Source organism: Herpailurus yagouaroundi, unplaced genomic scaffold (assembly GCF_014898765.1).
Source record: "Herpailurus yagouaroundi ecotype Mexico unplaced genomic scaffold, PumYag 308, whole genome shotgun sequence".
In the NCBI taxonomy this organism is placed as follows: domain Eukaryota; kingdom Metazoa; phylum Chordata; class Mammalia; order Carnivora; family Felidae; genus Herpailurus; species Herpailurus yagouaroundi.
This window is the reverse complement of record NW_024412525.1, coordinates 4518321-4538666: the sequence shown is the minus strand read 5'-3', so window position 1 is coordinate 4538666 and position 20346 is coordinate 4518321. Positions and strand designations below refer to the sequence as shown.

The 20346-nt window shown below is 40.6% G+C and overlaps 1 protein-coding gene across 3 annotated transcripts in view; it reads right to left on the bottom strand.

Annotated features, from left to right (window-relative positions):
* The window catches only part of SNRPE (small nuclear ribonucleoprotein polypeptide E), a 102532-nt gene extending 85875 nt beyond the window's left edge, over positions 1-16657 (bottom strand). For 2 of the 3 annotated variants that reach the window (XM_040462314.1, XM_040462316.1), the window contains exons 1-4: positions 16527-16657; positions 15984-16010; positions 14486-14548; positions 13520-13598 (exon numbers count right to left, since the gene is read on the bottom strand). In XM_040462314.1, the coding sequence (XP_040318248.1) occupies positions 13520-13598; positions 14486-14548; positions 15984-16010; positions 16527-16580 (223 nt within the window). In that variant the 5' untranslated portion in view covers positions 16581-16657. Of the gene's footprint in view, positions 1-11043; positions 11265-13519; positions 13599-14485; positions 14549-15983; positions 16011-16526 lie in introns of those variants that run through there. The other variant, XM_040462317.1, reaches the window with a different exon arrangement.
* Positions 16658-20346: the final 3689 nt, after the last annotated feature.

Genomic DNA, 20346 nt, shown 5'->3' with positions numbered 1-20346 from the left:
AATCTAGAGGTTAAACTTAAGCATTAATCTTGGAGAAAGAGTAAGTATAAATCCATAACCAAAGTTTTGAAAATTTCCTTGCCATAGCCAGTCTCTCAACAAACCTAAAACCAATTTGACTCACCTTCTTTTCTTTAGGCAAAGTTGTAAGATCTTCCCCCACAAAGTATCTATGTTCCAAATGTCCTCCTCTTCCTTACTTTAACAACATATAATAAGAACTACAAAAATGCGGATAGTTTCAAAATATAGAAGCCCACTCATGGAAATATATCCTTATGAGAGACAAAAGAGATAACAATGTTCACTGTGGCATAACTTATTAAGGTGAAAAATATGAAACTACATAAGAAAATACTTCATAAATTATGATTTGTTAAATTAATGGAACATTATGCACAAAGCCTAAAGTAAAGGACAGCAGGAAATGGCTATTATAGGAAGCAAGATTATGGGTGATATTTTAGAACCCCCAAATGTCATAAGAAACTTTTTAACAATAGAATCTGGAAAAAAGGAACACTCTAGAGTTGAAGCAAGGTATAAAGACTGTAGCAGAAAGTATTTCTTCTTCTTTAGCTGTCTGAAGGAAATTAACAATAAGAGGGGAAAAGGAAATGCCCTTATTGACCTTTCCTCCAGCCTTTCCTGCTAATTCCCTGACACGAAACCCTCGCCAACACTTTAAAAGGCAGTCTATACAGAAATGGAATCAGCACTCAGGTTTCCTCTAAGAGGACATAGGAAGGTTATGTATGGAAAGATATCAAGTAAAAGCCAAGAAAAGATTTGTTCAGTACAAAGCTCACACCTCTTTCAGAAAGAATAACCTGGAAAATTATTTCCAATTCAAGTTTACATTATGTTTTTAAAAATTCCTAAAAAAGATGGGACTTCTCGATAGTCACAGAATGAGTCTTGATAACTGACATTAATAATGTGCTATAAGATTTATAACACATCTAAAAGTGTGACAAAAAGGGCACAAAAGAGGGAGCAACTGGAGGTATAAGGTTCTTATGCCATACATGAAGCAATAAGATAGTTCTGATGATAATCTATAAGAAATTAAAGATGTATATTGTAATCAATAGGGAATCATATACATGACACTAAGTAATGGGTTGTGTTACTGCAGAAAAGCCTGGTATCTGAGGAAGTAAACTTTTTTATTTTCTTTATTCTAAAGGGGGATATTATCTATCTTCCAAGGTAGTTTGCTAAATAAACATCTGTGTAAAGATAGTCAGAAACAAAGGACAGTCAGTACCTTGCTTGTAAGACATACAGAAATGCAAGAGACTTATGAAGAATTGCCTCCCACCAGATGGCAGATTTAAACAAACCATACGAATAATTGCTATAAAGGTAAGTGATTTAAACACCCAAATTAAAAAGCAGAGATTGTCATATTGGACCTCAACTATATGATATCTATAATAAACCTACTTTGCTCAGTAATGGAGAATGAGTAGACAAATAATAATGACATAAAAGACTTGAACAACACTAACAAATCTGACCTGATAATTTATAGAATATTTTCCCCAACAACAGCAATACATTCTTTTTTTTTTTTTTTTTTAAGTAAGCTCCACACTCAACAAGGGGCTTAAACTCTTGACCCTGAGATCAAGAGTTGCGTGCTCTACCAAGAGAGCCAGCCAAGCACCCCAGCAATACACACATTCTTTAAGTGGATGTGGAATAGTCACCAAGATAGATCATGTTGTGGGCTATCAAAGAAACCTAACAAGTTGAAAATAACTGAAATCATATAAATTATCTGAACCTAGGGGACACGTGGACAATCCCCAAGTATTTGGAAATTAACACACTTCTATTTTTAAAATTTGTTTTAATGTTTTAAAAATTTTTTTAAATGTTTTATTTATTTTTGAGAGAAAGAGCGCAAGCAGGGGAGGGGCACAGAGAGGGAAACACAGAATCTGAAGCACGCCCCAGGCTCTGAGCTTTCAGCACAAACCCAGACATGGGGCTCAAACTCACGAACCCTGAGATCATGACCTGAGCTGAAATTGGACACTCAACTGACTGAGCCCGTTTTTATTTATTTCTGAGAGAAAGAGACAGAGTGTGAGTGGGGGGATTGGCAGAGAAAGAGAGGGAGACACAGAATCTGAAGCAGGGCTCTGAACTGTCAGCACAGAGCCTGATGTGGGGTTCAGACTCATGAAACATGAGATCATGACCTGAGCCGAAGTTGGACGCCCAACCAAATGAGCCACCTAGGCGTCCCAGAAATTAATACACTTCTAAGTAACTCACGTATCAAAGAGCAATTAAAAAAGGATACTGAAAATATTTTGAGCTTAACAAAAATCAAAACGCAACATTACTGAAATTTCTAACACATGGCAAAATGCTTACATTAAAAAACAGGAAATGTTTTGAATCAATAATCTAAGCTTCAACCTTAAAAACTATATAAAGATCAGGGGTGCCTGCGTGGCTCAGTCGGTTAAGTGTCTGACTTCGGCTCAGGTCATGATCTCGCGGTTTGTGGGTTCCAGCCCCGCATCGGGCTCTGTGTTGACAGCTCGGAGCCTCTCAAAAATAAATAAATGTAAAAAAAAGTTAAAAAAAAAAAAAAACTATATAAAGATCAAACTAAACTCAAAGCAAGCTGATGGAAGAAAATAACAGGAGAAATTGAAAATAATAAAACATTAGAGAAAAATTAATGAAAAGCTGGTTGAGAAGTTCAATAAATGATACATTTCTAACCAGACTAAGGAAAAAAGTAGAGAAGCGACAAATTACCAATATTAGGAATGAGAGAGAAGGCATCTCTACAGATCCTACAGGCATTAGAAGAATAAGGAAATATGTACAACTTTAAGCCAATAAATTTGATAGCTTACATGAAATGGGAAAAATAGTTAAAAAAAACAAACAAAACAGAACTCCCAAAGCTCACTCAATAAATGTAGATAACTTGAATAATCCTAGATCTATTTAAGTAATTGAATTAGGAGTAAAAACAACACAAGCTACCACAACAAGCTACAGAGATAGGTGAACTTGAGGGATAGTAAGTTAACAGTAATAAAGAGAAGTATTCTTACAGGGGAATCCTGAGAGATAAGGTTGGTCTAAAAATAAGCACTGAAAGGCTACAGTTACCAACTTCTATCATACAATGTCTTTTTCACATTGTGCTCCAGACCATTCTCTGCATTTTTTTAAGTAAACTCTACCCCCAACATGGGCCTTGAACTCATGACCCTAAGATCAAGAGTTGCATGCTCTACCAAATGAACCAGCCAAGTACCCCATACCTTCTGCATTTTTTATGTCACTTGCTCATTAGTATTTATATATGCCTCATAGTATTTTCTCTTTTGGATTTATGTGTAATACAGTGCCCTTAGTAAGTGTGTAAATTCCTTAAGATAGATATGATAAAGATTTCCAAAAAAAAAAAAAGATTTCCAAACTGGGGGATAAAGTATAGAAACCTTCCAGATCAAAGGGCTTCACAGGTGAAAACATACCAAACATTTAAGAAAGGAAATAGGTCATCAATCCTATAAAACTCTTACAGAAAATAAAAGATGAAGGAACACTTCCTTATATGAAACTACTACACTGATATTAAAACCAGACAAAGGGCATCTGGACGGCTCACTCGGTTAAGTGTCTGACTCTTGATTTCAGCTCAGGTCACCATGATCTTACAGTTTGTGAGATGGAGCCCGGCATTGGGGTTTCACCCCATGTGCTCTCTCTCAAAATCAATAACCTTAAAAAAAACAAACAAAAAAAAGACAAAAACATTGTCAAGAGAGCTACAGATCAACATCCCTAATGACCATATTAAATAAGTGAATTTAGCAATATATAAAATAGATAACAAACCATGACTAAACAGTGTTTATTTCAGAAATGCAAGGTCAGTTTATCACTGAAAATCAATTAATGCAATTTACCTTATCAGGCTTCAATAGAAAAACCGTATGATCATCTCAGTAGAGAAAAAGTCTAAGCAAATTAGACTTGTACAAAACCTTGTATGTATGTACAAAAACCTTGTAACTATATCACACTTAGTAGTATGTTTTTTCCCTAGGATCCCCCTAATATCAGGAACAAGACAAAGATGTCTCCTTTCACCACTCCATTAGAGTGGTCCTGGCCACTGAAATAAGGCAAGAAAAAGAAATAAAAGGCTTCGTCTGGAAAGGAAGAAATAAAACTATTTTTATTTGCATTTTTAAAATTTCTTGCATCTTCATTTTCTGCAGACAAAATGATCATCTATATAAAAGTTGCAATGACCCTGGGATCACAACCTGAGCCGAAATCAAGCACTGGACTTCAACTGAGCCACCTAGTCACCCCTGGCAAAGAATTCTTAGACACAAAAAGTATGTACCATAAAAGAAAAATTTGATAAATGAAAACTTGAAAATTGAAAAAAAAAAAAAAAAAGGAAAATTCTGTGTTGTTTAAAAACACTATACAGAAATGAAAGACAACCACAGACTGGGAGAAAAGTATTCACAAAAGACCTATCTGGTAAGGATTTTTTTTTAAATGCAGAAAGACATAAAGAACTCTCCCAACAACAAAGAAAAAAACGACAACCCAATTATTGTTTTTATTTTTGAGAGAGAGAGAGCACAGCAGGGGAGGGGCAGAGACAGAGAGGGAGACACAGAATCTGAAACAGGATCCAGGCTCTGAGCTGTCAGCACACAGCCCAACGCAGGGCTTGAACTCACAAAGTGTGAGATCCAAAGTTGGGACACTTAACCAACTGAGGCACCCATGCACCACATCCCAATTTTTAAAATGGGCCTACACATGAACTTTATAGGAATCAATGCAGAAGTGCCAAAAAACTGAAAATAACCCCCAACTCCACTAAGTAGTTTACAGATAAACAAACTGTGGTATATCCATACAATGGAATACTACTCAGCAATAAAAAGGAACAGAATACTGATTCATGGAACATGAATGAAACTCAAAAGCATATTCCATGAAAAAAGCCACACATAAATGGTTACACACTGTAAAATTCCATTTGTAGGACATTCTGAGGGAAACAAAACTTTAAGGTCAGAAATCAGACCATTAGTTACCAGGAGCTAGGGTGAGTTGAGGTAGATTGACTATGAAGGGGCCCAGGCAACATTCTGTATCATGGAAATACTTTTTGACTGTTGGTGGTTACAGGGCTGTATACATTTGTCAAATGTCATCAAAGTATATAGGTATTAACGTGTGATTTTAGTATCTGTAAATTATACCTCCATAAACTTGACTGAAAAAGCAAAAACAAAAAATTCCCCAAATTTTTATATCTTGGGTTTATGTGGAATGAGTTTACCTCTTATCCACACATATTCCTCAATGAATCTTTTAAACTATAAAGTATCGTCATTTGGAACTAGACAAGTAATAGTTCTTGTGCATTCCTGAGACCTGAAATGGATATGTATTATCTTATTAAATCATTCCACCACCACCATGAAACTGAGGTTGAGAGGCTTGGGTAATTCTAAAGTTGTGATTGTGGACCCCCAAGATCTTTGGATCTTTTTGAGTGTATTTCACTGCTTCCCTAAATCTCCAAGGTAAGGACACCCTTTTATATCCTTCACTGTTTAGCAAAGAACACCCAAAGAAAGTGGACACTGGTGAAAAATGAGAAACACCTTCCAAACAGTATCTTATAGTATAGGATCTAAAAAAGGCTGTTTTGGGCAAAACACTCTCCTCACTCTATCTACCTTCTCTCTGGTTTAGCAACAAAGTCCACCAGGAAGAGCAACAAAGTCCACCATTCATTTGTTTATTTTCCCCACGTCTCCTCTGCAATTTCCCAGCCCAGCAAAACATCTCTAACTCAGCATGGCCCTAGGGATGAGGCTAATCTGTTAATACTCCAGAGACAGCAGTTTCTATGGACATGGAATGATGATCCAGGATCATCTTTCTCAGGAATTATTTTCATAACTAGGGAAGGAAATAAAGTCTGCTGTTTAACAGAATAAAACCAGTCACATCACTTCATTTGTATTCCCGCATATAGTCCAAGATCATCACTTCAATTGCCAACTCAACTATGGCATTTAAAAATTCTTCACTGAACAACTGATCCCCTTCCAAATACAGGTGGCCCTGTTCTGACATTGTTCTCATTCACAATGCTTCAGTTTTACCTAACAGAAAATCAACCAGGAAATTTATTCTCTCACATAACAAGTTTGGTGTTAGGCAAGTTCCAGAGCTGATTAATTCAGTGGCTCAAAAGTCATCAAAGACCAAGTTTTTTTTCCGTTGTTCTACTCTGACATCCTTAGGATGCTGGCAATTACTACTTCATAGTCATCTCACAATAAGCCTGTGAATTTCATTCAAACTGTTGCTTGATGGTTGTTTAGAATGAAGAAAACAATTTTCTCATTTGTACTGTGGAAGGCAATTTAGAAGTACCTACAGAATTATTTTTAATATGCATATCCTTTGATCTTATAATTCCACTTCTAAGAATTCAACTCAGGAATATGTAAATGGACAGAAACTCTTTTTAACAGCAAAAATCTGGAAGCAGCCTAAAATAGCCACTAATACAGGTGATTACTTAACCTGAGAGACCCATACAATAGAATACAGCTGTTTAACATGGAAGTATATCCACGTTTTGTTGATAAGGGTCAAGCTGCAGGGAGTATGCATATATAAGTAAAACTACCTATGACATCAAAAGCACAGGCAACAAAATCTTAAAAAATAAGCTAGATTCCATCAAAATTATCTGTGCATCGAAAGACAAAAGAGTGAAGACAACCCACAGAATGGGTGAAAATATTTTTTTATTTTTAACGTTTATTTTTGAGAGAGCGAGCGAGCACGAGAGGGTGAGGGGAAGAGAGGGAGACACAGAATCGAAAACAGGCTCTAGGCTCTGAGCTGTCAGCAGAGTCTGAGGTGGGGCTCAAACTCACAGATTGTGAGATCACAACCTGAGCTGAAGTCCAGCGCTTAACTATCATATTTGTAAGTGTGTATCTGATACGGGGTTCATATCCAGAATATGTAAAGGACTCCTTCAGCTCAACAACAAAAAAATCATCTGTTTAAAAATGGGCCCAGGACTTAACAGTAGACATTTCTCTGAAGATATACAAATGACCAATAAACATATGAAGAAATGATCACGAACCATTAAGGAAATGCAAATCAAACCCACAATATCATCTCACAACCATTAAGACATTTACTATCAAAAGTAGAAAATAGGGTTTGCCAAGGATGTGAAGAAACAGGAGCCCTTGTGCCCTACTGATCAGAATGTAAAACGGTGTAGCTGCTGTGGAAAACAATATGATGATGATTCCTCAAAAAGACCTTGGGTACATACTCTCAAAAAAATTGAAAGCAGGGTCTTAAAGAGATCTTTGTACACCCATGTTTACTGCAATAGTTAAGATGGTTCCTCGAAAACTTTCTAGGTATATCTCAACAGAACTGATAACAGGACCTTGAAGAACAGTATTATTCACAATAGCGAAAAGGTGAAAGTAACTTAAATGTCTACTGACAGTTCAACGCATAAACAGAACATGGTGTGTAAACATACAGTATTATTTGGCCTTAAAGAGAAGAAAGAAATTAGGACACATTCTGTAACATGGGTGAACCATGAGAACATTACGCTAAATGAAATAAGTCAGTTGTAAAACAAGTATTATTATGACTCCATATATATGAGGTATCTAGGAGTCAAACTCCTGGAAACAGAAAAGAATGATGTTTGCCAGGGGCTAGGAGGGCCAAGGGATGGGAAGTTGTTGACAGGGTAGTTTCACTCTTGCAAGATAAAGTTCTAGGGAATGTTTGCACAATGTAATGTACTTAACGTTACTGAGCTGCACAATTTTACCAAAATTAAAAAAAACTTTTAGTGACGCCTGGGTGGCTCAGTTTTAGTTAGATGTCTGGCTCTTGATTTCAGCTCAGGGCATGATCTCACAGTTCTTGGGACCTGAGCCCCATGTTGGACACCATGCTGTCAGCAGAACCTGCTTGGGATTTTCTTTCTCCCTTTCTGTCCATCCCCCCAAATAAATAAACTTAAAAAAAAAAAAAAAGTTTTTAAATACAAATACCAAATTGAGAAAAAACCCAAATTGTACATATTTGCAGAGTTTAGAAGGATAAACCCCTAACTCCTAATAGTAGTTATGTATCGAGAATACTGATGGGAAAAGGAAGGACTTTTGTTATTTACTTCCTATCTTTCTATCCTACTGGCATTTTAATTATAAACATGCTCTATGCTAGGATTTTTAAATTCAATGTTTTAAAAAAGTGTTTTGGATATAACTTAAAATTAAACTCTAGGTACAATAGACTTAAGTTCTAGCCCACTTTAAAAGTTTTACCAAACACATCTCCTCACAAAAAGCATGGCCTGAGTAGGTTATTATGGTTAGCTCTAAAAGGAAGAATTAAGGACAACCACCTCCTGTGTCATCCAGTTAATAGGCGATGTGCCTATCAGGCTTACCCCAGGAATTGTCCGTGACACTGCCTAGCCAATAACGCCTAAAACTAGATTAGACAAAGATCCACTCTCTCATCTTGAAACTGACAAATCTGATACAATAGCTGGTGCCTGCAAATACAAAATCCTAGGGTTTTCAAACTATTCTTATCGCGTTCTCTCCCTACCTAGACTAATTAAACACCAGGCCTGCACCAGCACTTAACTTTTTCAGAGCCTTATTTTCCTCCCACCCCCACTTCAAGAATGTTACAAGAGAGTTAGTGGGTGGTTAGCAAGACCCCCTCAGAAACCAACAGCCATTCCAGAAAAATAATTGCTCACATACCAAGGGCTGCCAACAAGAGCAGCTTCCCAGCAGCATGTTTTAATAACCTTAATGAAGCAGAGAGCAACGCCTCCTATAATACAAATTCGGGTTGGAAAAAAGATCTACAGATTGTGGAAAAGTACAACTTAAAAAGCAAACACCACAGGCTCCAGTAAGGCAGGAAAGCAAGCAGAGATTTCTAAATACAGAGCTCAATTGTAAGAGTTCACTGTACCTTATTTCTATCATCGTTTGCTCTGTCAAAAATAGAACTTTCCAGGTCTTGATCCATTCAGAATAAGCCACAGCAGGCACAGCTTTGCTTACACAGGGCAGCCAGGTCAGAAAGGCCACACAGGGAAATGGAAAAGCAGCCAGCAGGTTTTCTTAGGGATTATACTGCTCCGGCTTTTATCCTTCTTCCTAGCTATTTTGGTGCCAAGAAAGCTGCAGGGAGGTCTTTGCTCTGCTCTGAAAAAGCTTTTACTAGAAAGGCTGAAGCAGTCCCAGGGCTGCAACTCCCTCTGCTGCCCAAGGATTTCTTTGCACGCTGTAGCAGGTTCAATGCATTTCAAACTCAACTATGTTAAAAGAGCTAAAGTAAAGTAGCCCTTTCCTTCAAAATGTGACCAAAAAGGCACAGGTTCAAACAGGAGAGGAACAACTAGAATGCCAACTTCTAAGCTGGACAAATTTCTATACTTGCCTACAAACCTCCTCTATCTCGAAAAGATTTCTTTTGCTCAGTTTAAAGCAAAGTTCGCCATCTCCCTCACAGGCACTTGGAAAAGCAGGAACTAGTCTTGCTCCTTCTTCACTAACCTTTAATAATGCCCACTACAAGAATCTAAGGTAGGCCTTATTCATCTTTCAAGATCCAATTTAAATAGCACTTAGTGTGTGGCACTGAAGCGATTTGTTTGCCAGTCTGTTTCACTGCATTTATTCAACCTTTTGCCCGTGTAACAGTGGATGCTCAATAATCACTGAACAGAATTCTAACTAGAACCACCCTGGGGTCATTTTTCACTTATTTAAGTAATCCCTATTACTTAAATAGGGATTGAAGTGTGTCATGACCCTGAGATCTAGAGTCACATGTTCTACCGACTAAGCCAGCCTGGCGCCCCTAACTAGAACCGCCCTGAGAAACTGGGGGAGGAAAGATCTATCCACATAATTCAGTTGGGAACTAAGAAATTACTGAGGGAGGCACCAAAATCTTTAGAGAGAAGGGGAAGAGATACGTGTTGCTCCAACGAACATACGATTATTATGCCTACCAACTTACCAGCACTGCTTGTGGTCTTTTTCAGGTTACCAATCTCACAAAGTGTCCCTCCTGTTAACTTTTTTTTTTAAGTTTATTTATTTATTTTGAGGAAAAGAGAGAGATCTCAAGCAGGCTCATGCTGTAAGCACTGAGTCCGACGTGGAGCTTGATGCCACGAACCATGAGATCATGGCCTGAGCAAAAGCCCTGAAACCAAGAGTAGGATGCTTAATCAACTGAGCCACCCAGGCACCCCTCCCTCCTGTTAACTCTTAACAGAGCTCATTTTATTTATTTATTAAGTTTATTTATTGAGAGAGAGAAAGAGAGCACAAGTGGGGCAGAGACAGAGAATCCCAAGCAAGCTCCACACTGCCATCGCGGAGCCCAACACAGGGCTGAAACCCACGAGCTGCGAGATCATGACCTGAGCTAAAGTCGGAAACCTACCCGACTGAACCACCCAGGTGCCCCAACAGATCTCATTTTAAATGTACGTTTAGGGCACTTTACTCTTTGCTTATACCCAAATACTTCTCACATTCTGATCTCAGTAATACAAGAATTCACAAAGACTTCAGAGAGTGACTCGGAGAGTGCTAATAAGCAAATACTGAAACTATTATAGCACCTCCAACCTACCGTGGTTAGGAATTCTAGTGTTCCAGCATCTAGAACTAGAACTGATAATGAAGACATGTATTAGTTTAAAAACCTTTATTTCTGCAAACCCTCCTCTTCTGCATGACCTAATATCAGAAGCTTACCTGTCAGGTAGAATTCCTACTCTTTGCCTTAAGAATCTACAGATCCAGGCCCTATAAAAAACAAATGCCCAGGGCAGCTGCCGCCCTTCAGAAAACTTAGGGACCACTGTGTAAAAGGTCTCTAACACTGGATAGAAAGAAACAATGTAAATGTTTAAATAAAAACAATCCCACAGCATTTATTGTCATCTGGTAATAACATAAAGGTAATCAAAACAATAGGAACAAATGTTTTAGAACTATACTCCCAACAAAGGACCTCTAAAAAAACAAACTACATGGCCTTCTCAAGAATTTCTCACTTCATTGATCATTTCTAGTTGGAGACACTTTGGAGCAGGGTAATATTATCTCCTTTTAGCATGATCCGACCTGCAACAGAAAATTAAAAAAAAAAAAAAAAAAAAAGCTATTAATAGCCACTCAGACAAGTGTGCAACACCTTTTAGCCTCAATTTCAGATCACACTTCAGCAATTTTGAAATGCTTTCTTCCTTGAGAAGGTATGTGAAAAATTTCAAATATCCACATATTGAAAAGCTCTGCATATTAGAGTGTATGAGCTTTTCCAACAATAAACTAATGAACGTAGAGAAATATTATTTTACGAAACCTCCGATTTCTACAGACTAAGTCAACTGACTAGGTCTACCCCAACATATCCCACTGCTCTGAGTTTGTAGAAGTTGAAGAACGAGGGGTGTTCCAAGTTTAAAACATTTGACAGCATCCGATACCATTCTTGTTTTCAATAAATTAAAGAGTCTATACTACAATAAATAAAATTCTTCAAATTTATCCACCATTTCCTAAACTTATTTGAGCAGGAATACTTTTTTCCTGAGAAATAGCTATAAATTTCTTCAGTGTTGAGTAAAATCATTTTGAGAAATACTAATCAACCCCAATTGTGATTGATTTTTAAGTTTCTCAGACTTCTACAACAGGCAATATTAATCTATTCTATAGGATAAATACTATTACAGGAATTCAACACCCTCCAAATAATTTACATATACTGATGTCAATAAAGCTAGCTTACCCTTCCTGGCAAGACATGTTTAAATTCGAAAATCCAGACTTTCACAAAAATAGCCTAAACAGAAAGAAGCATAGCAAAACACCATACCACTTCTCAGATTCTACCTTCCACATATGTCCTACAGGCTCAAGAGAATCCTCAGGGTCCGGAAAAAAGAGACACCTGAAGGCCACCACTGATTAAGGTACTAGTGAGCTGTGAACTAGGCATTAAACAATTAAAAACAAAGTACCTAAATAACTTCAAATGAACAGGATTTTGAAAGAAATGACTGCTTGTCTTGAAGTCATGATTCCTAAAGACCCTTCATTAACTGGGTTCAGGACCTGCATTCATTATTCAAATATTTTTTTGTTTCTACTGTATGACAGGCACTGAATTAGGCACTAGGCCTATTAGGGAGCAAAAAAGAGAGGACTTACGGAGCACGCAGCCCAGTGAGAGAGACATTAATCGAACAATCCCACTAATGAGTGTTTTACTATAAACTCAGCACAGCCTGTCTCCCCCGCCCCCATCCTCACCCCAGTAAGACAAAAAGAAAACCTGATATCTGACATTTGATTGGAGTCCTAAACACATAGGAAACCACATATACAAAGATTTACGGTGGAACAAGTATGCAGGTTCAAACAGCTGAGAGCGCACACGTGTGGATGAAGCTCAGAAAATGAAGCAGTGATACAAAACGAGCAGAGAGAGAAAAGATCATGAAGAACTTTGCAGAATACATTAAAGATTTTCTTATCCCACTAGCAACAGGAAGTCACGGAAGGTTTCACGCAGAGGGATGACAAGGTCAAATTGGTGCTTTTCAAAGATAACTGCAGCCTGCAGAGCAAAGTGGAGGGGGCTGAGGCAGTTGCAAAGAAATCAACCAGTAAACTGAATGGGGGTTGGTGCCATTCAGTAAGGCAGGAACACTAAAATAGGTCTAAAAGAGTGTACAGGGAGTGGGAAGCGAGTTTGATTTCTGACATGCTCACTTTGAAGAGCCTTTGAGACATCCAGGTAGACATGGTGAATAGGCTCAGAGAGGCCTACTGCTACAGAGGTGAATCTGAAGTCAATATAGAGATGGCAACTGAAGGCATAGTCTACAGGGCCTGGGTAAATAACACCAAATGACAGGAGGGCCTAGAACCCAGCCTTGAGCAACTCAAAACATTTAATGGCGGGGTCTGAAAGGATGAATATACAAAAGTCTGAAAAGGAGTAACTAGAAATGAAAAATAAAACCGAGTACAGTATCACGGAGCCCAAGGAACAAAGCGTTTTAAGGTGGGAGTGGCCCACGGCGCCAAACGCTGTTCAGAGTTCTATAAAATGAGAACTAGTATTGACGACTCGATTTGACACCGTTAGTCTTTGGTGACCTTCATGAGAGGGGTCTGAGTGGAGAAACAAAAGCAGAAATGGAGTGGGGTAAGCAGCAAGTGGCTGAGGAGGATTTCAAAAGCATATACTCCTCCACACAGTGAATTCTCAACTGCACACTAAATTTAAACATGAATAGAGTTACAACTCGTTCAATTCTGCAAGCGAATAAATATTTCTCTAAGTCCAAAAGGCCAGCTATTCTTACCCAGTTGTTTTCTTGACTTTGTTTTAGAATGAATCTCTTCTGCATCATCTAATACGAGGTTCATGTACTCATCAAAACCCTAGAAAGATAAGCCAACCGAATGTCATCTTCAAGTAAAATCACACGCACGCCATTTCAGATGACTACACCAACCTCAATATAGAAATGCCAACTAACTTCAGAAATTCACCTTTCTACTGATCTTTCAGCTGAAACACCATCTCCCTCCTAAGCCTTTTTTTAAATAACAAAAGAAAGGCAGACTGTACTCCAAATTACCTTTAGAGCCTTTTGGACTTAAGATCTGATTAGCTGCGCCTAAGAGCCACTGTCCCTGTCTTTTACAACCTGTCCCATACAGAATTGTGTGTGAACTTGCACTGGCACCACTCCTCCCGTGTTCCTCACAAAACACTATCACCACTACCCAGAACGTTTGTTTTTCTACTAGTAATCACAGAAGGGGAGATTACTGACGGAATCTACAATGTCTAAAGGGAATACCAAAGTGTCCTAACATACTACTTTTCAGCCATGTTTTATCTTTCTTTACGATTTTCGCGTATGTGCTGCTGAAGCAAGCACTGTTTTGTCTTTCTTTAAAACATTATTTAGCGTACGCTGCCATCCTGAAAGTCCTATTGAACTAACCCCACCCAGGTATATTCAGGTTATCACCTAAGACAGAAGTAATGCACCACTGATTTTCACCCCATTGTAATTTCATTTCTTTCGTCCCGTCCTTCAAATACTAACACTGTTGTTCAAATAATTTTTAAAGATTAATTGTCCCTCTCTTATGAATGACCCAAGCCCTATTAAGTACAACAGTGAGACAAGGACAGTGGCCCTGAAGAACCTTCCTTGGGTTGGGTCACTGTCTTTTTGTACACTGTCCTGGCTAGGCATTTTTGCAAAATCGTTTTCTATGAACACCGACTGAGAGAAAACATTCTGGTTACTCACAATGATACAGCCCTCTATCCGCATGTTCACTTGCTCATAAAGCCACACCTGAATCCGAGATCTCTGAAATAATCGTAAAAATAGGCATGTTAAAAAAACAAGCAAAACAAACACTCTGGTCAAACAATACAGAAATCTGGCTCCTAAAGAAAACCTTCAAAAATAAAAGCCAAGAATTTAACTACTCAAATCATATGTAAGAATTAGTAACCAAGATTAGTTACTTGCCAAGCAACAGTCTCAATAAATGCTATATTGGGACCAAGTTAATAATTTTCCTGTGATGCTAGGACTCAATTGTATTTCTTACAGCTTCTCGTCTCGATACATATTGAGTGCTAATTGACAGTATAGCATAAAGCAGCAATTCCCAAATCATCAGGGCTTCTTTCTTATGTGCAATAGCAAAATCCAACTTCAAAACAGCTTTCTCTAGGTTCCCAGGTTTCCACATCTCACATTTAACAACCAGGGGAAGGACCCTCAAGCCTGGTGATTAAAAATTACAATAGCTTGGGGGCACCTGGGTGGCTTACTGGGTTAAGCACCCCCACTTTTGACCTCAGCTCAGGTCTTGATCTCAGGGTCAGGAGTTTAAGCCCCACTTTGGGCTCTGCGCTGGGCATGAAGCCTGCTTAGAAAAAAAAAAAAGTTACAATGGCTTGGGGTGTCTGGCTGGCTCAGTTGGGTGAAGCATGTGACTCTTGATCGTGGGGTCATGGGTTTGAGCCCCACGTTGGGTGGAGATTACTCAAAAAAAAATTATCATGGCTTGAAATTAGTCTGTCTGCAACTGTGTTACACATACTACAACGGTCAGAGCAATAGAAAATGCATTTTCTTTCCAAAATAACTTAAATACTCGGCCCTACTACCTCACAATGTGAATTGCTAAAAATTCCCCTAAAGGAAAGCTGCCTGCCACTATATCCTCTGAAGGTATCCCTCCTCTCTTCCTTTTCGGGCATCTTTTTTATATCTCAGTTTTCTCCCAAGTGCTAAACACACCACCTTATTATGTGGCTTAAAGTCGACAGGATTTCTTTCCTTCAATGTTTCATCCCAGAGGAAAGGACAGGGGAAACGTTCCAATAATGAGTACCAACAAAAGCACCCAAATACCAGTCATGCCTGCCAAGAACTGCTTTTTGAAGTACTTTTGGTCTTGCAAAAGTAATGACACTATTCTTTCACCGCTTGGAGTGGGCATTTCATTACATCCCGGGGCCCCTTCCCCGCAAATACTCCTCCAATCTCCGGTTTCACCTACTTTTTTTTTTCCTTAAGGAAACTCCAGCCCCACGGTGGGGCTGGAACACTCCACTCCCAAGATCAAGAGTCGCACATTCGACCGACCGAGCCAGCCAGGCCCCCGTTTCATCTATTTTTAACTCTAGAACACGTTGATTAGGCAGGATGATGCAAACAAGCCAAATAAATTCACCTTTTATTTAAAAAAAAAAATGACAGAACAACAAAGCACAAACAACTTACGTACATTTTGCAAGTATCTGAAGATGAGGTTCTGCACCAGGGGTTAAGGAAAAAAAAAAATACAGGCAGAGGATAGACCGTGCTCCCCGAAACGGGTCAATCCCACCCCCATCTCGCCTTTGTTTTCTGAACACGAGGTCTGGTGTCCAGGCAACGGCCGGAGCCCAGCCAGGCACTCTTTAGGGGCTCCCGAACGTTCCGAAGGAATCCCTCCCACTCCTTTGCTCTCCAGGGGCTTCTTGGCGCCGACATCTTCCTCCTCCCTGAGCCTGAGGACTCCCACCTCCACTCAGTACCTAACTAAAGCCGTCTTCCTTCGCTCATCCGCGCCACTCCGGCACTGCCCACTGCAGGGGGCTGCCCAAGCCCACCTCTCACCGGGTCTTCAACTACCCCGCGCTTTCTCCCGGCCTCGGTCGCCCCGGGTGCTCATGGGATGTGGGTCCGCACTCCGCTCCCTCAGGCCTGCTCTCGGTCTGCTCTTTCCCCCCCCCCCCCCCCGTTTTCTGGCCCGAACCTCCCAGTCCTGACATCCTAGGTAGGATACGATGGGCTGCACCATCACCTTCTGCACTTTTTGGCCCTGGCCGCGGTACGCCATGGTGGAAGCTGACAAAGACCGCACGCTAGCTCTGAGAGCAACTTCCGGCAAAAGAGGCGGAAGCGGAAGTGTGTGGCGCGCGCGAGGCGACCGGGGCGGCTCCTGGGAAATGCCTCTCTAGCCGTGGAGGTTGCTTTTCTCGGTGCTCCATAGCCCCTGCGGGGAGGCCCTCCGGAGGCGGCCGCACCTTGGACCGTGAGTCGGTCCTACAGCGCCTCCTGGAGGGAGCCGGGAGGAGGCGCCGAGCGGCCTCGCCTGTACGGCGGCCGCGGCGGAAAGCGGTGCAGACGCTGGCTCCTGGCGCCGGAGCGGCTCCATTTTCTTTGTGGGCTTTAGGAGCCGAGTGGTTACCCTGCGTACCTCTAGGGTCTAGGGCTTTTTCTGAGGCCTATTTCCTTGAAATTTAGGCATGAGGGGCCGCATCGTGATGGAGAGGGTAGGGCGGCAAGAAGCCCAACTCGGAGGACCGCCCCCCTGACACTAGCCAGGCCCCGCCCCGCCTGACACTAGCAGCCACAGATGATCTGAAACCCGGAGACCCCCCTCCACCCACCCACACACACACACACCTGCCACTAGCAGCCACAGATGATCTGAATGCAAAAATCAGGCTCTGTGGTTCGCTCTGATCCCACTCTCGTCCCCTTTGTTTTCTGAACACTGTAAGTAAGGGGTTACTGCAAGGTGGCCCCAGGGCCCGGCTGGCGGGGAAGCCCTGAAACCTGAGGACTAGGCCCAAATAAGGGTAAGTTCCTCAGCCTTGCCCTGTCTCGGCGATGGCATCACCAGGATGGAGATGAAAATGTCCTTCCTCGCCGGGTTGAAGATGCAGTGAAGCGGTGCCTTGTGTGTGTGCTCAGCAAGGCCTCCGTGTTGAAACACACTGTCGCCCGAGGGACAGAGCTGGAAGGAGAGGAGCTGGAATTTGTAAGGTTTTGTCAGGGGCTTGTGGCCTGGCAGAAATGTTATTTGATCGGGATACCCATTTCACAGATGAAGAACCTGAAGCTCAGAGTTGCGGGGACTCCTCTAAGGGGACACCCCTTAGGCAAGTGGCAGAATCATAACTTGCCTGAGATCTTCTGCTGAGTACAATATCGATGCTTGTCCTTATAAAATGTTGTGATTAAAGGATGTGAAAATGAGCTTTACACTATAAAGAGCTGGAAAACGCACAAGATAATTATTTGTTTAAAAAAAAAAGGTGTCCCACCCAATCCCAGTAGAGGGTTAGATCGTCCACTGAGTAAACAGGAGATTTGTTGAATTCAAAGATAGCATGGGTGGAATAGACTATCATACCTGTCTCATCTCAGAAAACAAAGATGCTTAACTACTTTTGCAACTTTCCGGCTCTGACGTCATGATGCCTAGGCTTTTGGAGATCGATCCCTATAACCTATTATCTGATCACATAGTTCGTGAGAAGCGATTAAAAAAAAAAAAAAGTTTGCTTGGGCGTCTGGTGGCTCAGTTTGTTGAGAGTCCCACTTCAGCTCAGGTCACATCAGGGTCACTGCTTCAGTGGGGAGCCAGCTTTGGAGCCTCTGCCCCTCCCCTGCTCGCGCTTCCTCACTGTCTCTCTCCCTCTCTCTCTCACAAAAATAAACATTAAAAAAAAAGTAAAAATGATTTTGCTTTTTTACATTTAAATTTTTGAACCATCTAGAATGTATCCCAGTATATCCTGGAACTGATACAACTTTGTAATATCTAGATGGCTACCCAGTTTTCCATTACTATTACAAAAAAATAACCCATTGTTCCCCATTTAATTTAAAATGCCACATTTAGGGGCACCTCAGTGGCTCAGTTGGTTGAGCGTCGGACTCTTGATTTCTGCTCAGGTCATGATCCCACCAGGGGCCTGTGATCAAAGCCCAAGTCAGGCTCTGCACTTGGGATTCTTTTTCACCCTCTGCCCCTCTCCCCCACTTGCACTCTGTATACCTCTCAAAATAAATAAATAAACATTAGAAATAAGGGGCGCCTGGGTGGCTCAGTTGGTTAAGCGTCCGACTTCAGCCAGGTCACGATCTCGCGGTCTGTGAGTTCGAGCCCCGTGTCGGGCTCTGGGCTGATGGCTCAGAGCCTGGAGCCTGCTTCAGATTCTGTGTCTCCCTCTCTCTCTGCCCCTCCCCCGTTCATGCTCTGTCTCTCTCTGTCTCAAAAATAAACGTTAAAAAAAAAATTAAAAAAAAATTAAATGCCACGTTTATAATATACCAAGTGTGTGTGTGTGTGTGTGTGTGTGTGTGTGTGTGTGTGTAGTTTATATTTTGCTCAATTGATCTTTGTGTCTATTTATGGGCCAGTGTCACTGTTGCAAGTATTGTATGATGTTTATTTGCTAGGACTAAAGTCAGTAGAACTTTGTTAGCTATTCTTGTTTGTTTCTTATAAACTTTAGAATTAGCTTATCTGATTAAAAGAATCCTTTTACAATAAACTTGAGAACAACATAGAATCAGTTTTTTAAAACTAAGTACCTGATGGCTATTCGTTTAAATTTTCCTTTTGAGTTTTTGAGAATTTTCCAGTAAACTTTTTAGTTCCTTCTTGCTAGCTTATCTGGTGTAATCATAGATATTTCCTCTTTCTTGTACTTAACAATTGCCTTTTCCTTGCTTGTATGCTCTAGCAGGGTTTTAGAAGAAAAAGTGATAGATTCAATTACATGAAAATTACATGAAGTTTTGGGTGACTAAAAAGCCACCGTAAGAAGCAAAGTCAAAAGATCTGGGAAAAGTATGTTTGCACCACATCAAACTAATGGCTAGTTTTATTAGTATATAAAGAACTTTTTAAAAATGCTCCTCTGGTTCTCTATTGCTGTGAACGATTTCAAATAGTACCTTAAAACAACAAGTATTGTTACATTTCATGATTTTGTGAGTTAAGAATTTGGGCATTGCTCAGCTGGGCAACTTTTTTGCTTCAGAAGACAGACGTATTCAAGGGCTTGGCGTGTGTATTTGGAAAGCTGGCCTCACTTGGGTCCCCTCCATGTCTGTGTAGCCTCGGGGCCTCATACATGGTCTCTCTAGCAGACTAGATGCTTTCTTTGCTTTTCTTTTCTTTCCTTTTCTTTTTTTAAATAAAGTTTATTTGGGGCGCCTGGGTGGCTCAGTCAGTTAAGCGTCTGACTTTGGCTCAGGTCATGATCTCACAGTCTGTGAGCTCGAGCCCCATGTCTGGCTCTGTGCTGACAGTTCAGAGCCTGGAGCCTGCTTCGGATTCTGTGTCTCCCTCTCTCTCTGCCCCTTCCCTGCTCATGCTCTGTCTCTCTCAGTCTCAAAAATAAATAAACATTAAAAAAAAAATTAAATAAAGTTTATTTATTGATTTTGAGAGAGGGAGAGGGAGAAAGCATGAGTGGGGGAGGGACAGAGGGAGAGAGAGAGAACCCCAAGCAGGCTTCATGCTCAGTGCAGAGCCCGACAAGGGCTCACAGTCTCAAAAACTGTGAGATCACGAACTAAGCCAAAATCAAGTCAGATGCCTAACAAACTAAGCCACCCAGGCATCCCTAGCAGAGTAGGATGCTTTCTCACATGAGGATTCAGGCCTCTAAAAAAACCAAGGCTGAAGCCAACAGTATCTTTTAAAGGCCAGACCCGGAACGAGTTTATGGTCCACACCCCTAGTCAGGTTCAAGGGCTGGAAAAATAGAACCCACTTCTGTTAAAGGCTAAAGAATTTGCAGCCCCAATCTGACCCAAAGATCCAAAATACAAATTGGCAGAAGTGAACAATTAGTTTATAG